The 22027-nt window shown below is 50.0% G+C and overlaps 1 protein-coding gene across 1 annotated transcript in view; it reads right to left on the bottom strand.

The window, feature by feature from the left end:
* The window catches only part of LOC144116766 (uncharacterized), a 121609-nt gene that overhangs the window by 86904 nt on the left and 12678 nt on the right, over positions 1 to 22027 (bottom strand). Inside the window, exons 3-8 of the mRNA XM_077651218.1 lie at positions 19070 to 19105; positions 9532 to 9567; positions 9409 to 9435; positions 6591 to 6626; positions 6077 to 6136; positions 2095 to 2148 (exon numbers count right to left, since the gene is read on the bottom strand). Coding sequence (XP_077507344.1) covers positions 2095 to 2148; positions 6077 to 6136; positions 6591 to 6626; positions 9409 to 9435; positions 9532 to 9567; positions 19070 to 19105 — 249 coding nt within the window. The remainder of the gene's footprint in view (positions 1 to 2094; positions 2149 to 6076; positions 6137 to 6590; positions 6627 to 9408; positions 9436 to 9531; positions 9568 to 19069; positions 19106 to 22027) is intronic.

Below are 22027 nucleotides of genomic sequence, written 5' to 3'. Positions count from 1 at the left end.
GCAAATAAGACAGCGCGTCGCCAATGGAGGACTCCCTAGCACGCAATCTCTCGAGAATCCACTGCAGCCGTGTGCCCCCTTCCATCAATCCCGCCCACGTTAATAGCTTAACGGCGCCAGTAACTTTTCGGGGGGTGAGGCCCGGATTTTGAAGGACGTGCGCGGAATGCTGGCAAGGGTCCCCCGTGCCGACGCACTCGCGCCGCTTCCGCGGGGTCGGGCGCAGTTCCGCAGGCGCGCGATAAGCTCCCCGCAGATGATGATGCCCATCCGCGTCCAGGCGAATCATCGACATGCAGCGCGCGACGCACCGGCTCTTGCCGCCAGGAAACGGGGCTAAGTAGAGGAGGGCGAGGAATTGCCGCGCGGGTGGCGCCGGGCTGAGTCGCCTCCCCAGTGACATTTGTTTTTCGCCCCCTTCGCGACAGCGGAGCAGTGAGCCCTAGGAAACGTCGGGCGGTGACCCCGAATCGAGCGAATTTCGGCTGCGACACGACTCGTTAGGACGAAATGAGAGACGCCGCGGCAGCCCGCACCGGCTTCAACCGTGCTTGGCCAGGCAGATTGGCCGTCGTATAGCAAGTACAGCGAAACCAGATTGGCGGCTGTATAGAGCCTGAACCAGGGGCGTCTGGCACAGCTCTCGCGGTCTTATTTCATTGCCCAGCCACTGAACGCACGTGAAAGCCGATGCGAATAGAAGAAGCATCACGAGCTGCCGTGCAGCACGAGGAAAACAAGCACATGGTTTTTGTTAGGGAAGATGAAAAACAGCCATGCAGCAGGCATAAGATGCGTAATATGTTATCAAGGGGATATAACATTTCCTCTTTCTGAGCTCTACTTACTAATATGGCACCACATCACTATGACAAGCGCCTTCTTATAGCCACGAAAACACAGTTAAAGACTGCTCATATGCTTATTCAAAACAGCCTAATGTTCGCTCAAACTGGTATAGAGAAAGGAACCAAGCATTTGCTTCAAAAGTGATCTCAGTCTGACGCCTTCGGGGGACTGCTATTACTATTTTAATTCGGATCAAACATTTCAACCGGCCGTCACGGGGTTTCTCGCGCGGTTACGTTCTCCGCCGTTTCCACAGCCCCTCGTTCCAGAAAGCGTATCAAAGAGCAGAGGCACCAAAAGCAGGGCAGTGACATATAATAACCAAATAAGTTTCGCCGCTTGCACCGAGTAAGAAACGCCCAAAAGACTGTCACGTAAAGGTTACAAGGCAAGCAGTTACTCACACACCTGTGGCAGAAAAAAAAGAAACCGTGATCATCTCTGCACTCTCAGCACAGTGCATAATGGAACACGTATACCTCGTATATGTCAAAGCGACCACTCGCACACAAATTGCTTAAATTCGCTACGCGACACAGCACTGCCTTCATCCCCGGCACTGACGCTGTAAATACGCGTGGCTTTGTCACGGATACGACACAATTAGTGTCATTAATTACACGATGCAGTTCACTCATGCTACTTACCTGAGCTATGTACAGATGTCCAGACTTAATACCATTACACGCCATAACAGTGGTAGTGCCCTAGAGTACTTGACAGCTTCGCCTAAAAAATGTACCCTGTTCGAATGCGCCAAATGTTGACAGCGTTGTTCCACGATGATATTAATATTATTTTTCTCTCACTGTTGTTTCTGTACAGCAAGTCCGAAGAGTCAGCACATTGCACACAGTGCCGTTTCAAAGCAGCGCTGAAATGGCACCAGACGTATAAAAAGCGTTATACAACTACTTTGTGCCACAGAAAGTTGAGGTTAAATTATTCGTTACTTGACAGAGAGCCGTTTCAAACGAACTAAATATGCGGCATTTCATGAACGAATATGTTACGGCGAAGTCACTGAACCGCGAATGGTATTAGAACCAATCCCGCTGAACCCGTCACTGTGGCACCATGCGAATGTCATTGCTGTTATAGACATTGAACACTTCATATTTAAAATAAAAAGTGGCTATAATGCGCTTTGTGATCACAGGAACAATAAAAAGAATGAACAAAATGGTTTGCTTAGCTTAAACGGCAGATGAGTAACCGCTGAGATTAGTTTGGCATTATACGTACCTTCATCATGAACACGTCGCCTGGCGAGAATGTCACTCCAATATTTGCTAGCTCCTAAAAGAAAAGAGCAGACACAACAATGAGCGCCGCGTACAATATTCTTAGCTGTTCTTACCCTGCCATGTAGAGAAAGCTAATATTTCCTTTCTAAAATCATTTTGTTATGACGTTGTGAAGCGCGTTGTCATTGGCTCCTTTCATTTTACGGTCCCAGTTACCACAAAGCTCCTCCTCAACACTTCCAAGGTTTAAAGATTCCCTTGAGAATGCCACCACTTTTGTCTTATCCCGGGGAGACTTAGGTGTGGATAGTAAACGTGCTTTACTATTTCGATGTTGAAGAGGTGGGTCAATTAGAGAAGGACCTCTTTGTTATAGCAACCACGCAAGTTTTGCTGTGGTAACAGCATCGAAGTTAACGCCTCACTCGCGCACTTCCGGGCAGGAGGCGACGACGAGAGGTGTAATGCCTGGCTGACTCTGGTGGAATGCCACGAGGGAGTCGCAGTGCGAATGGCTGTGTGGGGGCTCCAAATGAACACCTGCCCGCTAACTAACTTATTTCCTGCAGACATGCCTTTGCTAAGTAAGATAGTTGTCAGAGATGTGAATGAGCATTCTGCCTGGGCATGAAGAAAACGACGCACAGTAGGCTCCAGGCTTATCTAGAGCCCTCAATCGGTGGGCAGCGAAGCGAAGAAAGCAAAACTCTGACACACAGGGGCCGTGTTTTGGAACGCTTAACTTCTCCACTCATTCTCTCGCACGTTAATCATTGGCAGACGCAGTGTGCGACGTCAGCCAGCGGGCAATGCTTTTCGCCACCTCTGCATGGTGTGAGAGGCAGGACTCACCAATAACAGAGAGGAAAAAAAATTGAAGGACGCTTAAGCTTCGTCTTTAAGAGTGAGAAGCGACAGCGTGTCGCAGCGTTGCCGAGGAGTACACGGAACGCCATCGCCCGTTCGGCACGACGCGTGGCCCGTTGGACAATTTAAGGAAAGGACGCCTGTCTCACACATCTCGGCGGACACCGGAACCTGGCCGTAAGGGAAGGAAAATGAAATGAAGAATTGCTTTTAAGGAAAGGGAATGACGCCTGTCTCACATTTCTCGCTGGACACCCGGATCGCGCCGTAAGGGAGGGAAAAATCGATCGATCAATCATTGAATCAATCAATCGATCAGTCAATGATCAATCAATCCATCAATCAATCTATCAATCCTTAACGCTGTCGCGTTAAAATCCCTTCCCTTACGGCGCGGTTCAAGTGTCCACCGAGATGCACAATTTTTCACTCACGCCCAAAGACGCCAACGCCGACGACACCGGCTTTTCTGCGACACGAGCTTCTTAACGCTTTCGCGTTAAAAGAATGGATCGGGAGAATGATCTTTAGAAAATCAGGACCCAGCCTCTGGCTTCAGGATACGGGGCTTGCGCCCGTGTGGCTTTCTCGTCTACGCGCGTGAGAGGGAACAGTTACGGTCAGTTGTGGGTATACTTTTTCGCAGTCCACCGTTTGAGCGCTCCGCACAAGCCTCGCGCCTCCTGCATACGACACAAGGCAGATAGAGAGCAGGGTTGGGTGTTAGTCGATAGCTTTATTCCCCACTGAGTGCGATGGTGGAAACACTGGGTTTACGCGAGCGAATAACAAATTCCACACATTCCGCGATTCTGCCAGTAGCGTTAATGCGGCATGCCTGCGTGTTCCCGCGGTTAGGGAGCGTGAGAAGTGGGAAGCTTGTGCTGTACGATTCGGCCCTTGGCTTCTCGTCATCCCGTCCTTGAAACTTCTCCGTCCAGAGCGTATACAGCACTGCAGCACGACAGTTTCAGTGGGTAGTGGTAGCAAAGTTACCCGAGGCAAGACGCTGCGGGGATGCATCTGCAGGGAGTGCCGACCCCACTTCTACATGCTGGTTATACTTGCGTGTGTGCGGGTGCCGTAATCCGGAAGTTTTCGAAATTCTCAATGCATTGAAGCGTTCAATGAGTGCGAATTGCTTATGCGAAATCGCTCCGCCTCGTTGCTTAAAGCAACAGGAATAGAGCGCGCCCAAAAGCTACCATTTCTTTTGTGCCCCTTTGAGGCGGAAGTATGTTGGTCCGCAGTAAAAAAGCACGTCATTTGCCTGCAGATATTTGACTGCTGTGCCTTTCTTTTCCTTGGGCTTGTCTTTAGCGACTAAGGTTATTAATTAGCTCAGAACTCTGGAAGGTACACAAAAAATAGAAAAACGAAGCGATTTAACGCCCGCCCAAGGCTAATAGCCGTGATTACCTGCGAGACTCGCATTACCTTTTACTTTGTACAAAGCAATAACATTAACAAAAAGTTCCAGACCGATGGCAATTAGGGTGCACGCGCTCTGCGGATGCAATTAACCGCAAACGGGCAAGGCCGGCGCCGGAAAGGGAGAACATTACTAGACTTTTCCAGCGTGACGACTATCTATTCGATATTTTGCAGGCATCTCGGCGAGGATAGGGGCAATTTGGCACTGCATATCCAAAAACGGCGCTTTCCATTTCGCTGTATCGAAAGAACACGAAGAAGCAAGCGGACGTAATGTACACAGATTTACATGAGTGCAATGTTTCGAGCGGCTCGTGTCGAAGGGGTACGTGTGTTACGTTGGGTTGCTATTTTGTGTCCCTTTTTAAAACTAAAAACGAAAGAGCAGTTTTGATAATGCAAACATCCAGAAAGCGCTGCCTTATCAAATTAGGCTTTGCATGAAATTGCGCCTTGTTTCTTTAAAAGCGTCATAAGCGTCGTGAGAAGCATACGACGGCCGAGAAAACACTTGTCAGCAAACAAGCTCGCGTTACGCGCCTCTTAATCGAAGGCAGGAGCATAAAAAGGTTCCTGTTCTTTCCCACTCATGTTCAATCGACTGTCACGCTGAAGTTGTCTCGTAAAAGAGCGCCTGGAAAGAGCAAGAACGCAAGCAGAAGCGTCAGTCTTGTGTGATGGTTTTGCTCGTGCAATTCCGCCCCTCGCGGCGTTTTGGTTATCAAATCCTTAGGGGACGAATCTGCCTCTGTTTAACACCGCTGTGAGGATCACATTCGTTAAGGGAACGATATGCAAGCCGGGTAACTTTGAGACCAAGTTAAAAACTTTCTTACACGGCTGATTCCAGCTCTTCTGCAGTTAATCTGCGCAAAGTTAATCATTCTACTAGCCCATAGTAACTAAATGTGGGGCCCAGACGCCACCAGAGTGTATGTAAGTGCGTTTATAGACAAGTCATACGATGGATCAGCGGGTGATGTTGAGCAGCATAAGTCACTGCGGACATTCACTTTCAGCACTAATCAAATTTAACTGACAAGCCTACCGCCCAGTGTCGTTACTGCTATCTAGGAATTTTCGGCAGGCTTATGGAGAAAGAAATAGGGAGCACGCGGCTCGCAAAGACAGGCGGCCGCTGCGAAGTGCGGCCCGGCAGTCGTGAGCAACGGTGCTTGGCAAAAGCGCGCCGCCTGGATGAGGCGATCGCGCTGGTGGAGGGTTTCTATCTACTAAAAAAGAAGTGCTCAAAGGTAGAGTCGTCAGCAAGGCACCCCTTGGCCGACGCAGTGCATGCTCCGACTGCTTGTGCTGCTACGGCTGCGCGCAGGGACGTGGCTGAAGGAAATGCACCAACGCCTGCCCGACGCTCCTCGCGAGTGGCGAGAAGAGACGCATGCGTCGTTCGAGAAACGTGCAAGTCATGCGTGAGTGCAGCCCGCGTCCTCCGTTCTCCCAAAGGCAGGGCGTGAGAATCAAGGAGCGGGAAGCAGGAGTGAGAACAGGGAGGCAGAGAAAAAACAAGGGCTGTGAACGGGGCGGACAGACAGACGGTCGAAGTTGCAAGGATCCAGGAGCCGAGAGGCCATTTGAGTTAGTCTCCGTCTCGAGCAGGGGTCAAGTGAGCAAGGCACAGTGCACTGGGTCAGGGAACACGCGCGCGCAGGGCGCGGACTAACCTTAAAATCGGTGGCGTCAGCGATGCCCCCGTGGGGCATCTTGACTGAACGCTTTACCCCCTGAAACAGCAGTGGGACGTGGCGTCAGAAGGCCGCCACACGCAGCCAAGGCGGCCCGACAACAGCGCCCCCAGAGCGCGCGTTCAGATGCCGACGCTACGGGCTGCGGCTGCCGCGTCTAGTGCGCGCACGCCTCCCGCGGCTGTGCCCAGCTGGTTCGGAGCACTCAGAATAAGTAATTAATCAGCTAAGATTTGAAAGGAAGCGGGTTCGCACAAAGTCCAAACGACCGAACTCGACTGCCGCAGTCACGGAGCCGGCATCTGAACACGGAAGCATACATTTCAGTACAAGGCGGCTGCCTTGACGGCAAGAAAAGGCAACAAGAAAGACACAACCCCAATCCCTCTGCCCTGCGAGAGCAATCAGCTGCGATCGAGCAAGATACTAAAAAGAATAACAATAGAAAAGAGAGCTCGATTAGCACTTAATGAATGAAAGAATGAAGCCTTACCTTCACGTTTGAGACAAGGTCGATTCCCGAGTCACCCTAGACGGAACAAATTGCGAAGAAATCGATGAAGTTGAAGGGACTACAAGAAGCAAGGTCACCTTTAAGCCTCGCTTTTCTTTTTTTGCTTGAGTGTAAGAGTGGGGCGGGGGTTGTGCACCAGAAATGAAACACGTCAAAATGAAAGCGCTCTGCAGTAATGGCGTGCGCGGCTGTTGAATCTCCGGTAAGGGCTGAAAAGCAAAACAAAGCCAGCTAACCGAAGCAATAGTCGTGCCACCCAAGAGCGAAGGAGTGCAGTTTTAACGTATTCGAAAGCTCGGGGTTTCCTCGTTGAATTCATTTCACGCCTGGAAGACCTCGGCCAAAGTGAAGAATCTGCTGAACTGGAAGCGAGGGATATTTCAGCATAACTGCCCGCTAACTGTACGCGTGATCATGAGAAATCGAAATAGCGCGTTTCACACTCCCAGAGCAATGAGGCTCATTTTATTTATTTACGAAATGGGAAAATTACTCCAAAGACGCCGAAAACGGAGTCGCTTGCAAATTAATCAGCCTTCCTTTTTTTAATTAAGCTTCGACACTGGACCATGGTAACCTTAATGTATTTTCCTATTATTATTATTATTATTATTATTATTATTATTATTATTATTATTATTATTATTATTATTATTATTATTATTATTATTATTATTATTATTATTATTAGCGCGAAAGCGCTTCTAGCCGCACTCCCCGCGGGTTTGCAGCGGTATGTGTCTGCGTGTGTGAAGCCTCTGAGTAACAAATGCAACTGGCTCACTGAGTCAGTGGACACCTAAACCACGCTTTGAGGTGCGTGGCGGTGGTGTCCACCTGCAAAAAAAAAACGTGCTTTGGCGCAGTATTTCGTGCTTAGCAATGGTAAAGCGCCAGCCATTTTTTTTTTCGATCGTGACTGCAAAAACCGATTGCTGCTATTGCCTTCTGCCTCTCTGCGATGCGGAACTTGCATGCGTGAAACACTGGAACTGATTGAACGCTTGCGCCACGGACACTCAAAACGCTAACACTCACATCTCCACTGTAATTTGGCTTTAATGGTTAATGTTACGTATACTACAACGTATCTGCGCTTCATCCAAAGTCACCAATATGACTCAAATCACCTAACTTATTTGACTGAAATAATTGCAATCTAACAAAATTTCCGATTTCTCTGTTCCCTCTCGACACATTTATGTCTCGTTCAGATTTGTGGTTGTAGTTTGTTCCGTAAGACGCTTCGGGTAAATAGCGAAATTTCGTGAAAACGTAAGATCTATTCCCATAATGAGGCCTCCAACCACTATGCTACTTAACAGAGCAAAAAAAAAAATGCCGAAACCTATGTATCGTGCCTTGGATGTGTTTGCGTTAACGTGTACCTTCAATGAAACAAAAAAAAATAGTGCTACAGCCACGATGCCCGTTAAGTTTGCCAACACCGTATATGCTTCACTACACTGAGAGTTTATACCGTGATATTTATTTACCTACGAAAACCAAATGAGGCACGATACTAGGATCGGTGATGTGCAGTCTGTTTAGATGAACTAATTGGCTTTGCGGAGTCCTAGTGAACCACTTAGAGCGATTACATCCTTCTGTAAGCGGCATAATGCCGGAGGCTTATTCACCTTCGACGACGAAGTAGCGACGATACTCGATTCGGATACGGCTAGATGTAGGCTGGTCTTATAAATCAATTTACGAGGATAATTTTCGTCTCCAGGCGTGAAAGGAACCCAAAGAAGGAAGCTATCAAGATTTTGAGGGCGTATCTAAATGAAAGCGCGAGGGTTGATTGCTTATGCCTATCTTCACTCCACAAAATGTGGTCACTCTACTACCATGCTTACATCAGCTGTCCTCGCTATCCATTATGAAGGAAACTGGTCCATCAACTATGAATTGAGAAGTAGAGAGAAAGGTTCGAGCTCCTATATGCGTAGCCGATACACCATAATTCTTCAGCCATTCAATAATAGCTGGCCCTGAACTCAAATGCGGTAGAAAGGACCTTGGTTACAGGCAGATAACAGAAGAAGACAACACAAACTATTGAAATCAGGTGGCGCTAATAATTTCGTAAAGATGGCAGACATTTAAGCAGGTTATTCCTCATTAATAGATTCAACCACAACGGGAATAAGCAAAAATGAGCCATCGTAGTAATTCCGCGCTCGTCCTTGACTCTGCCCCCCCCCCCCCCCCTCCGTGCTTCGTCATGTACTCTCTTTCTTCTTTTTGTGGCTGCAGTCATATTTAGTCACGCCGTATTAGCATGCCCAATTTTCTGCACTTCAGGTAGGTCGACACTTGGCGCATGCCCCCTTGCCGTACAAGGGCTCAAAAATCTGCTGCCACCAATGGCATACTGCTTATCCCCCTCGAAGCCTCTTCCAGCTCTAAAAAATTAAAAAGCTGTGAAGCTTCGATTTCGGGATATCTGTTTTGAAAGGGCCCTCGAGTTGCACCGAAAATTCGAGCCGCAGGGCACCTGAATAAATTAGAGCAGATGCGAGCTCGCGGCGGGCGCCTGCAGCCTAATTCTAGTGATTCCGGCAGAGTGCAGTGTAGAGCGACCGAGCAATGAGAGGCTGGTTCGTTCCCAGCGCATTTCACGGACCTTCGTTCTTGTCTCGCTTATCCTAACCGAGCCCGTTTAAGCTGCACTTTCGCTCCGAAGCTGGCAAATGGCGCACGCCATGGGCACAGCGGAGGGGGCCTCGCGCGGGTCTGCGCGGTGGACGGCGTGGTCGGCCGCCGTCCGCTCCCCGCAGGGTGGACGCACCTTTTCTCCTTTGTCCCCTTTGTCGCCCTGCAGGAGGAGGAGGAAAAACAGCACGCACCCGTCAGCGCCCTGTCGCACGTAGCACGCAAGTTGAGAGTCTTTATGACACCGGGCAGTACTTACGGTGTCCCCCTTGGGGCCATCGATTCCTATCGCGCCCTGCGAAGAAGAAAGAACTGAGAGAACACTCACGCCCGCTCCATTGAGCCGCAGCTCGCGGGGCGGCGCCAACAAAACGGAGGCCCCGGTACGCGAACGATTGGCCACTTTCCTCGAGGTCCGCATGCAGGCACTGTGCGCGTGACCCAGAGCACTCCGACGGGACACCGTTGTCGTCGCAGGAGCGGGCGTGCATGCCAACTGTGCCCCGCGCGAGGAGACAGTGCGCTGGACCGGACGGGACGCCCGCGGGACATTTACAAAGAGTAGCGCAAAAAGAAAACGCCCCCCCCCCCCCTAAAAAAAGGAGGGGGGGGGGCACACGCACGAAAACAGGACCAGGAAGAGAACGATTGAAAATAGAGAAAAATAGACCGACAAAGGCCAGAGAACATTGGGGTGGAAGGCCAAGTGCATCTGCGAATGGTTCAGCGCTCATAGCTTTGCGGTACGCGCAATAGGAATGAAAACAAGCGCGAACAAGTGCGCGGCAACTGCCTTCCAGTACTGGCTTTGCGACATGGCTCTCCGGATCGTAAGTTGTAAGCTTGTTCAAGCAGCTCAACCTCAGCGATTACAGTTCTTCAAGGGCGGCAAGTTGACTATCGCTGTGTTGTCTTTAACGAATGGTCATAGATCGAAGCTGCTCGATAGTTCTTTTTTTTTTTTGTTCAGAGCGAAAGCTCTACTTCACGACGAAAGCTGCAAAATCGGTTTCACCGTTGAAGCCGGACCGTCTATTGACCTTGCGAGTCTAAATAAAGCAAATAAATAAAATAAACACTTCCCGGACTGGGTTTCGAACCAGCGGCGGCGCGAAGAGATCAGCTTCCCTAGCCAGTGCCCAAGCGCACTATGCTGTCCCCGCGGACGATGATGCCTGATGTTAAACTGCAGCACATTCTCGCGCTGTGCATTGCACGCCGCCGTCTTCATCAACTAAAGACACCATCGAATTAATATCATCGCCATACGTGTCCAAGAGCGAGCACAGCAGAACCAGAAGCCAACCAGTCTAAACACATGCCTTCGCATGCCTACTGGGTTTGACTACGTTAGAACCCTACCATTTTCTTCTTCATTTTATTCCTCCTACGCGCGCAACCTTCGCCCAATGGCAGCTGCACCATGTATGTAGCACGGCTGGTCTCGAGGGGGCGCGCGCTTTTCTTCTTGCGGCCTTCGCAATGGGGTCTGTTTCCGCCTCCCGCCGCACCTCGGCGGGGTCGCCACCGCCCCACCGCTATCCGCTCCGCCGCTGCGACCGCCGTTCACGCGGAAGGAGAACGCGCGCGCGCTCCCAGTTCGACCCCCGTCAGTGGTAACCGTCCAACCTTTATATTTTGCCTTTACGCAAAGACCGCGTAGTCAGCCCCTTTGCCATGGGAGAAATTTGAAACAACGCAATAACGATTGCGCGCTCTCCTTTAGCCCGACTGTGCATGGTCGAACGTATGCTTCGAGCATAAACGTCAACAGGCTCTGCCCTTATATTTGGCTAAAAAGCAAGGCTTTCAGCTTCTATAGTTCGTTTTCCGGCAGGTCAGAATGAGTGTGTAGAATGATATGTGACATGTAATACTTGGGTGGCAAGTTTCAAAGAGTAAAGGATTCTGCCCCGTAAGTATAGCGCGTGAAATTTCAAGCGCAGCTTCTTTAATTTTGCACAACAGCGGCATTAGCAAGAATTCATGGTGCTACCCAGGAAAACGCGTCATGTCATTCGCGAAAGGAACGGTTATAGACGGAACCCAGCCCTGGCTGCAAGAGCAGAACACGTTGCACGCACGCGGCGTCGAACGTCTCATCTTGAAAAGGCATTTTGAAGTTTGGCGGCGTCTCATGACCGCCCGTCCTACCCCATGGCAACGGGAAAAATAAGTCCGTTATTTACAGTAACTGCAAGCACGAACAAACTTCCAGCAAAGCAAAATTAGTTCCGAACTGCGCTCTGTCAATAAAAACAGCCTTTACGAGCGAGCAGACTTATCTGAGAGGCAATGACTACCAGCTTTGCATTATTTTCCGGCATTTCTGTAGCATCGTCATCGCTTTCGATAAACCTCCAGTGAGCATGAAATTTCCTCACGTCATTCAGGAAATAAAGTAGCACCACAAAAAGTTTTCCGCAACTTAACGGAGCTCCACTAAACCTCACAGCAATGCGCGTATACAAGCTGGCTTAGCTTACAATTTAAGGAACTAAAAATTAACATTTGCGATGCTTACATGTTAATAAAAGTTCCCGAATTTAAGAGAATACAGGGTATTGGACATTCAACAACATAATCTGAGATCTTTTGCAAAGATATTTAAACCATTTTTTTAGGCACCTTCAGTACACGCCGCAGGTTGAATATGGAGAATAAAAAATGACGCTCTTTAAGGTAGCGGCATGAAGTCAATCATTGCACATACATACTTTCTGAAATTGCAATACTCAGTATGCGTTAATATCTGTGGCACCATACGCAGCTTGTACTGGTTGCTTCTGCTACGTTCTGGTAACGTTAGTCAGGCCAGAATGAGGACAAGGAAGCTTGCGTCCAAATCGAAAATTGTTTATTGGGCAAACTCGCGTCCTCAAACAAAGCATGCAGTTCTACGGCGCAGCGATAAAACAAGTGCTCCGTCAACGAAGGTCAGAAGGACGGTCGCTCTCGTCCTTTCAAAATTGAAAGGTGACAAGGAACTTGAAGCATTAGACGCCTAATGCGCTAGCGACAATTTTGAACATGGCGACTTGCGCGCCTCTACAGTCATTCCAGAGAAATCTTGTGGCCTCTCGTTCCACAACAAAAGTAGAAACGTCAATTGCCATTGGCCTCGAGCACAGAACAATGCATTACAATGCTCCTTGACACTTGCTCGCACATTAGCAATTAGCATTTCTTTGAGGATCGATACAGGCCTCTCGTTTAAGGAAGTTGAGATGTATACGGGGGTGAAAATAAGTACATTCAGGACGTGGAAAAAGCAATATCGGCGCAATTAAGTACCATATACATCTCCCTGCAATCAGTTTATTTGACAGTTCAACGTTAGTGCTCATGAGTCTGACTTTCAACTCTACAAGTACCATTCTCAAGCCACCAGCTGTGGCGCTATCGGATTTACTGCTCACGCGTCGTAAAGAATTTTCTCTGCGATATAGTGCATTTCTATAGGACGAGCGCAAAACTTTCGTTCTCCTAGTATTCATTATTCCCCCTTAACATTAACTTGTCATTTAATCACGGACCATGAGACATACGCGAGAAAGTGATCAGAGTACTTCCTTGTGGATTTAAAACCACAAATAATGCTTGACATAGTTTGAGGAATGGGAGTGTGAATCCTCCATTTTTAAATGTTTTCATCGAGCAGAGTTTGTGACGAAGAATCTGTGCACATGTGGACTTTGTTGCAGATACGCAGCTTAAGCATCTGCATTTTGTTTTCTTTGATTTCGGTGCTGCGCTCACCATGAACCAGCGGGCTACAGCGCGAAACCAGGCAAAAGCCACCCGCCGCCGCAGATGCAGGCGTGGAGCCAGCGTTAGGGTCGTCGCGCCTCTAGCGGCGGCGGGCGGCGCAACTCCCGGAGAAAAACTCGCATTGCTTCCGCGGCGAATGCGAAGGCCGTACGAAAGAGCGCCCCCTCCCTCCTCGAGACCAGACCGGCCGTGGTATGTAGCAACACGAATGATGCTACACGCTGATGTGTCATCCGTGTGAAAGAGCCTGTTCATGAGCGCGTGAAATCATGTGAACAAGCCGTACTTCTGCGCGAGGTTTGAGTGACGCTCTCCGTTATGGTCCGGTTGGCGCGAGTGCTAAAGCTACTTGGGAAGCGCTGCCGGTTTCTCTGCGCTGTCTACAACGACATCTTGCGCAACGAAACATTTTAATGCTGAAGAAACTTGCTCGTGACTCGAGACTATAGTTTGTAACGCGGGGAATCGTCTTGCAGGCTGACGGACGAGACCGGTTCTGAGTGCTACAACTGTCAAGCAGCGAACAACGTCACTGCTAGCCGCACATCCATGTGCAGACCAACAAAAATAGCCAAGTCGGCTAGGAAGTGATGAGCAGTGTTTCGCATTGCCGCTGCTCTTCCGCTGGAGGCTCGGCTGCAACGTTGTTGTCACGTATTTTCTCTTGGCATGCTTTGTTTTTGCAAAGAACAGCTGGCTCTTCCCTGCGCGATGCGTAGTGCCCTTTACGCAAAGCGCCTTCTTTGTGGGAATGCCAGGTGCGCGTGACCTTCGCATGTTATCACACGCCAACAGTATATATGGCGCCTGGCGTCTCAAGACAGGACGGCAGCTCAGGTCGCGTGCTGCACACTAGTTCCATTCATCAATGAGTCGTTACGCCTGCCGCCAAACCGCAATACAAGCAGGCTTCGGCAGTTCGCCCCTCACCAAAGCGAGCCCGGTGCCGCCAACGTTGCGGGTTTGTTGTCTGGGTCTGTAATTAAAAGCACGAAAACACAAACGTGAACCTACAGTGCTATATATTTCATTTATGATCCTGCAATGAAACGAAAAAAAGGGGGAGACAGTAGCTTTTTCATGCCAAGCAATCAAGGACCGGACTGCGGATTGTCGATTCGGCTTCGTTCCTCCTCGTGTTTTCTAAAATGGACGATGTGCGCATAGGGGAAGAATATTCAATAACTAAACGGATAATGAAGACGGACTCTGATACGCTCGCCTTCGACGGAAACGGACATCGCATAATGGGCCCTTGGAGCTTCTCTCGATGTTCCGGTTCGATCAACTTGCAAATGCGGATTTTCTCGAGGGGAATCCCTGGGTGATTTTCCCAATGACTTAATTAGAAGACCGGTGCGGAGATAAATGTAATCGGCAAGAGGGAGCTCCAACCTCGGTTGCCTCTTTAAGGCCAAAGAATAAACGGAAAAAAGCCGGACCCTGCGATACTTTGAGACGAACGGCCCGGATTTACACTGGTTATCGTTGGATCAGGGTTCTATAACAGCAGGGAGTGGAACACGGCAGCGAGAAACTAAACAAGAAAATGCAGTGAGAATAATTTAAGGAGCCAGGTTTGCGTTAGTAGTTAACTGCTAGTGCGCGAAACGTTCCTAAATTCGCGTGCTCGATATGCAAGTCGTGCATACTTTACTAGGCACCTGCTTAACACACGGGGCCAGCTTACGACATAGCAGACCGTAGTCAGCACCGTGTCAAAAGATGCCCCCATAGGTCAGCGGTTACGTGGTCTTGCTGGAATCGTGCATCGTTTTGGAAGCCATCGGGCAGGCGTCAGCCATCAATGCCCAAACCTGTTCGCACGCTTAAACGGCTCCCGGTCGACCAGCCAATCAGGAACGGTCCCTAACTGCCAGTGGCTTTGTAAAAGTCGGGACCCTGTTCCAATGACGCCAACTGAATCTTCCCAGAACGCTGCACGACTCTGATGGCGCTCAGCACGATAGCAGATGCCGCAAAAGAAGGTGCGTTGCAGCTGGAATAGGCCTTGTAATCATCTTAAGTCGAAAATCAAGAATTTTATCAGGAGAGCCTAGTAAATTTAGAAACGCTAAGGATAAGTGTGGCGCTATAGTTTTGCGAGAGATATATTTTCCTCTTATTACGCGACGACAAACGCTCGACAGGGCACACGCTACAAAGGGATAGTCAAGCTTACAGCTGCCCTGGGCTAACATCTAACGAAAGCTCTACTTAAAACCCAAGGAAGGGCTGCACGCGCGCCATAGAAGCTAATAATTAACACCTGCGTCAATTTCCTTAATTAAATTTGTGATAGATGATGTTCGTGTGCACACGAGTTGCCGGTTGTATTATGGGATCGCTTTTCCTTTTTCCTTTATATTTTTTCATATTTGCCTGCAAATTATGGTTTGAGTCACGATGTTTTAATGTAGTTAACTGGTGTTTCCGCGAAGGTGTTGAGTAATCTCTAAAATTGGGCTTTTTGAAGTATAAAGGTGGGTTCAATAACTAAACGGATAATGAAGACGGAGTCTGATTTCTATTAAAGATGGATTTCGTAGCATACCAGTGCCATGAGTGGCGGACGTCAGAAAATAGGAGAATCGGGTAAGCATGTAAACTGACTGTCTATACGCAAAGCAGGCCTCGATGAACTCTTGGAGCAGAAGCTCGATTAGAGGCGTGCTTGTAGATTTCGGTGGCAAGTTGTTTATTCAACTTTCAGCAAACACAGCTAGGCGTCTTACTGTAATCACAGGAAGGTAGAACTTTGGGCCAGTTGGTCACAAATGTTGAAGGAAAGGAAGCGCGAGGAAATAGATGCAGATTGTCCCGCCTTCATATCATCCCCCCACACACACACACACACACGCACACACACACCTCCCATAGAGTCCTGTCTAACACTGCGCTTCCCTTCCTGCGACTTGCAATTACAGCTTTGCAGGCGGCTGCCAGTAACGTCATATTAGTTTTTGGAATTTAGAAAGGTAGATAATGCTAGGCGCTGTGTCCAGAAGCTATTCCCTCACACCTGCCACTCCGCAATACAGGACAAGCAAACCTCCTGCAAAAAGTTCAGACTAACACTCTTTTCATATCGCTAATGCTCTGCATCTTCGGGTGTCGTGAAACACCTCACTGCTCTGTCACCTGACTGAAAACTGTTATGGACATGCGGGGCCGATGCAGAGCACTTTGCATACACATGCTGCCATTACCTCCGCTGTTTTCCATGCCCACCACCGTCCTTATTTCTCCTTGACTGTTTGGGTTTATTCTGAATCGGCTGAGCAAGCGCTCCTTTTTTGCGAGGGCCTATAATAGTACGGGTCTGCTCCTACTTTTTTTCCAGGCGCATCAAGCCAACTTCACCTGGTCGCGCGTGTGTCACGTAGTTTTCTCTGTCCAACACAGACTGCTGCTCCATTTCACCGCCCACGTGACACATGCGCTGCCGAATACGTCTGCCCGGGGGGGCGGAAATCTGTTGCAGGGCAAGTCTTTTGTAAGCGAATGCTGAACAGTAGTTTGTAGCGATAAGCGTCGAGCACAACTGCGTTTTCTCAAATCCAGACACTGACATTGATATTACTCACGGCCATTTTCAAATATCGAATCACAACCAGACGCCTGAAGATTTAATAGTTATAAATTTTACTATTAGAATTTATAGTCGGAATAACTCAAGAACGAAGAGGCAGATGCCCCCCTCAAAGGAGGCTTTCCAGACAGTGGCGTCGACCGGTTTTCATGACTCCGTGGTTCATCAGATTAGGCTGTGGCTAATCCCCTTTTCTTTGCCACCCCCTGCAATGTCACGCTAGCAGGTCCAAGGGGATTAACCAGAACGTCATGAAAATCGGTCGACACCATTGGCTGGAGAGGCGCCTTAGAGGGGCATTTGCCGCTTCGTTCTTGAGTAGTGTTCGACCACAGTTAACCATTTTACTAGCAAACACGATAAGCATGCTTTTCTCTAAAACCATCTTTATACCTCAATAAGCTGCTTTTAAATATTTCTGAAAGCCTTTGCTGAAACGCCTGGTGTATGCCAAAAAAAAAAAACGTAGACAATCATCAGACATGAAAACTCCTTTCCCCCTTTTACAGCTCATGCCGGGTGAGCTTTAAACTTTGGACTCTAAATAGCTTATAGGCACTCAAATTCGCATGAGATAGCATTTATAATTTGCAGAGTTCGTGCGTTTCAGATGCTAGTAAAGCAAACACCCCCATCATTTGTTTCCTGTGCGACATCATCGATTTCGTCACAACTTTGGCGTTTCGACGGTTTCGCACACCGTAAATTTCGGGCCTGATTTCTCATTTCGATTCTGCTTGTGGGCGAAAAGCGATAGGAAATTTTGCTCGGTAAACCGATAGCACTGGTAGCAAAACTGAAATATGCAATTTATTAATGCCATATTCATGCAGACACTTCCGCACAGCACGCTATTTAAACGATAAAGCAGGCAAACACGACCCAGGAGAGAGATTTCGCCCTCTTCGTTTAAAGACAAATCCCACTGTTTCAGATTTCACATTTGCAGGCGGGTTATGCCTGTTCTATTTCATCTTCACCCGCCATGCTGCGCGTAGTCAAACCTCTTATCCGCAAAGGAGCCGCTCGAGGAACGCAGCAGGGCTCGGAGCACTTTCTCGAATTGTCGGAATAATAGGACAGCAAGCTGTGATGTCTGACAGCGGGTGTAAACACGAGGCGAAGCTGGAAACCGCAGCCGTTCGATACGACGACCGCCGAATGCGCTTCTCGGGGACGCCGCCGCCGAGTTTGGATTTTTTTTCTTTCTCGCTTCGCGGTCTGACATAGTTTCTCAAGTTGGCCGCGGGCCTTCGCCGCCCCAAGTTGCACCGTGTAGTTTGGTGTGCGTGACAATATATATAGCGCTATACGAAAAAAGCCAGCATTGATGCTTTGTTCAACGCAAGTAGGGTTTCGCCAGCCCCGCGTACACATATCGAAGCAGCGAGCACGCACGCACGCGCACACGCGCGCACACACACACACACACACACACACACACACACACACACACACACACACACACACACACACACACACACACACACACACACACACACACACACACACACACACACACGCGCGCGCGCACGCACACGCACACACACACACACGCACACGCACGTACGCACACACGCACGCACGCACACACACACACACGCACACACACACACACACACACACACTCACGCACACACACACGCACGCACACACACACACGCGCGCGCGCACACACACGCACGCACACACACACACTCACGCACGCACGCACGCACGCACTCACGCACGCACGCACGCACGCACACACGCACGCACACACTCACTCACGCACGCGCACACACACACACACACACACACACACACACACACACACACACACACACACACACGCACGCACACACACACACGCGCGCGCGCGCACACACACACACACACGCGCGCGCGCGCACACACACTCACACACACACTCACGCACGCACACGCACGCACACACACACGCACACACACGCACGTACGCACACACGCACGCACGCACACACACACACGCACACACACACACACACACTCACGCACACACACACGCACGCACACACACACACGCGCGCGCGCACACACACGCACGCACACACACACACACACACACGCACACACACACACTCACGCACGCACGCACTCACGCACGCACGCACGCACACACGCACGCACACACTCACTCACGCACGCGCACACACACACGCACTCACACACACACACACGCGCGCGCGCGTGTTCACCGCTCGTACGGACACATACTTAAAAAACCTGATCGCCGCATTTGGTCATTAAGTTTTGCATGTGCATGCTTGTATGAGCGATGCGTGCTGCAACTGCATGCTGCCCCAAATGAGCGAGCGGACATTGGGAGTTAAAAACTGCAAGCGTGTGAACCACAGAGAGACGCATAAAACGAACAGACAAAAAAAGATGGAGACGCAAGCGTGCGCCAGCTTACCGGAAATCCGGGTTTCCCTGGTGGCCCCGATGCACCCTGCAGAGAGAGAACAGGTCGGGAGGGATATTTTACCACACTCGGCACGCCGCAAGACACATGCATTGGCGCTTCTGGTACAGACAGGCTGCCAAGAACACAAGTTCTTCCCTGCAATTAGCTGCCTGCGTTCGCGCCTGTACTAAGGACATGACGCTATTGACAACTGGTAGCAGCCACGGTTTCTCTCCGATACTGCTCAGATTTGAGTCACTATAACGGCGCTTCAGCAGCGGCCATCTGTGGCTTTCGAGGTCATCCTTAGACCATGGCAGGCAAAAAATTACAACGAAAATGGAACACTGATGTCTGTTGATGCCGTACATACATACAGTTGTGCCCTATTAATATGATCCCCGTTAATGAACGACTCAAATTATGGACACTTTTACAACTTTGCAATGTTTCAACTTTTTCACTGTTTTATACGCCTCGCTAATATGGAAACTCGCTGTCCGGAAAATGGGCAGGATGAAAATGCACGGAGCCCATTTGATCCATGTATTTTTGTCCCGTTATTATAGACAGCGATGAGAGCAAAATGCTAAGTGCGTCTACAAGATGCTCCGCCTATCGTACTTTAACTGCAGAACACCACTGAAAAGCGTGCGAAACTGCAAATGCCGTAGTAATTGGCGTGCATGCGTGCGTGTGTGTGCGCGCGCATTCGCGGCTGGCTGCCCCGGTAAGCGGTGACGGTGGACGGTATACGCTATGCTCAAACTCTCTGATGGAGTCGACGGTTTCCACCGACACTGCGTCAGCGTCATAATCACAAACCGTATCTAGCTTCTCGATGCTCAGCTGGGAGACCCATTGCTTGGACACTTCAGGGGTACAATAACGGCTCTAACTTTTTTCCTCTTCCTTTGCAGTCTGCACTTACCAGCGCCAACGCCTCGTTCATGCGCAAATACAGGCAAACTATCGAAGTACTGAAATTTGCTAACATGCGTTCTGGCCCAATTTACCGCACAGCGCGCACAGAAGCTTGCCCGCAACACAAACACGTCTGTCTCTCGCGTTTCTCCCCTGTCCTCAGCGAGGGAACACGTCCGGCTCCGGCCGTGACCCGTAGTTGCGAATAACGATACCGTAATGAGAATCTGACGTATTGAACGCCGACCGATCCCTTTTGTTCGCGAGAAAGTGGATGTGGCCGTCCGCCTGTCCAGCGGATATATGGGCTTCGGTTGGCGCGCACAGCCCGTCCGTTTCGAGAGGAAACAAAAATCGATCGGAAGGCGCTTAATTGAGCTTCTTCGATCCCTTTTGATTACAGCTGGAGAAGAATGACACCGACGAAGGAGGAGGGTGAGATGAAAGAGGCGAGAGAGGAGGTCAGCGGGCACAAGGCAGCAGGCCGCGGCGCGCGGGGAAGAGTCGGCCCGTCGTGTCCGGCAGAGTTAACCAAGGGAAACTCGATGCCACCCTCCAGAAGCACCCCCCCCCCCCGCCCCCCTTCTAGCGATCCGGTGTCTCGCTTCCGCAGCGGATTCGGTTGCAAGACCTAATTATGCTGGGCCGGCGGCTATTCTGCGCCTTTCGCTCATTGCTGCCTGACCCGGGCCTGTGATCCTTGGCGGCTGCCTTTTTCTATGGGCCAGGATTTTCTTACATCCTGGGAAGGAGCGCCCGGTGGCCCCGGCGCGCTTTTTGTTTCACCCGGTGGCCGCTGGAGCCTCTCCGGCCCCGTGTGCTGGTATTTCTCTCTTCTCTCCCATGGGACATGCGTGGAAACAACGTGACAAAGCTCTGGCGGCCTTGTTCCAGCTGAAGAGAAGACACGCGAGACGCCGCAGTGACGTATAGTCCACTGGTATCTCCTCTAAGGCTGCCTTCCGCCGTTCTCATAAAGGCTCGCTGAAGATGCCCTGCGTCTTTCTTGTGGCTTCTCCTTTCTGCACTCCCCCCCCCCCCCTCCCCTCCTTTGTCACTGCATCCGCGGCCTATAGTTTTTCATCATTACATTTTATATCAAAGGAAGGCTCAACTTAAATGGTATGTAATAATTTCGAAAGGTTCAATTCTGAGGCTGCACTTCTTTAGTGGTATGTACTTCCTTTTTTGCTGTTGAAAGTAACGCAAGGCTACGTAGACCAATGCGCTTGGAATAGTCCCCTCTCTATTTTTTTTTTCTGCATTCCCTTAAGGCGACCAACCCTTGAAGCGACTAACCCTTGCAGTCAACGTTGCACCATCCTTCATGGTGAATGAAATTAAGGAACACATCGAAAGTGCATTATCAGCATATGGCGACAAATGAGGAAAAGCAATATTCGCCCAACTCCAGGAGCCACCAGATGTGTCATTGCGATGGTGCGACATGGTGGAGCGACAGTTAGCCGCGTTACATTGAGGACTACCGGCGACAGAAGGCCTCCCAAAGTTCGTGGCACCCGCAAAGCACAACGATTACACACGAGATTGTGAATTTAAAACTTGACGCGGTCTACGATGCGCACGATGAGACGTCGTTGCCACTGCACGCTGCGTTGTGCCAAAGAATCCCATACTTCCTCGTGCAAAAGCACGTGACGTCCGGCGCACTTTTTGTACTGCAGCTAGGATAGCTTGGGCATGTTTTTAGCTGTCCGCCAAGAAATGTACACTTCACCTTCTTGCGAACCACAGCCGGTGTGCAGTGACACGAAATGGTGAGCGCTGCGTTCGTGGAGAGCGTGAAGCGGGTAGGACGACGGCGAATTCAGCGCGTGTGTGCGATGGGGCCCAGCATGAACATGGAATACTACTGACGACTCTATGCGCCGTTCGCAGCGCCCACCTACCTCTCTCATACTTTGTCGCAGGTTCCTCTCCAACCATCGCGGAGCGTTTCATTGGAAATGCGTAGGGACCACGTGGCGAGGCTGCGGCACACGTCGCCACGCGCAAATTCAGGTTCCTTCTGGTATCATCGTG

This window comes from Amblyomma americanum, chromosome 1 (assembly GCF_052857255.1).
Source record: "Amblyomma americanum isolate KBUSLIRL-KWMA chromosome 1, ASM5285725v1, whole genome shotgun sequence".
NCBI lineage: Eukaryota > Metazoa > Arthropoda > Arachnida > Ixodida > Ixodidae > Amblyomma > Amblyomma americanum.
This window is presented reverse-complemented; position numbering and strand designations above follow the sequence as displayed.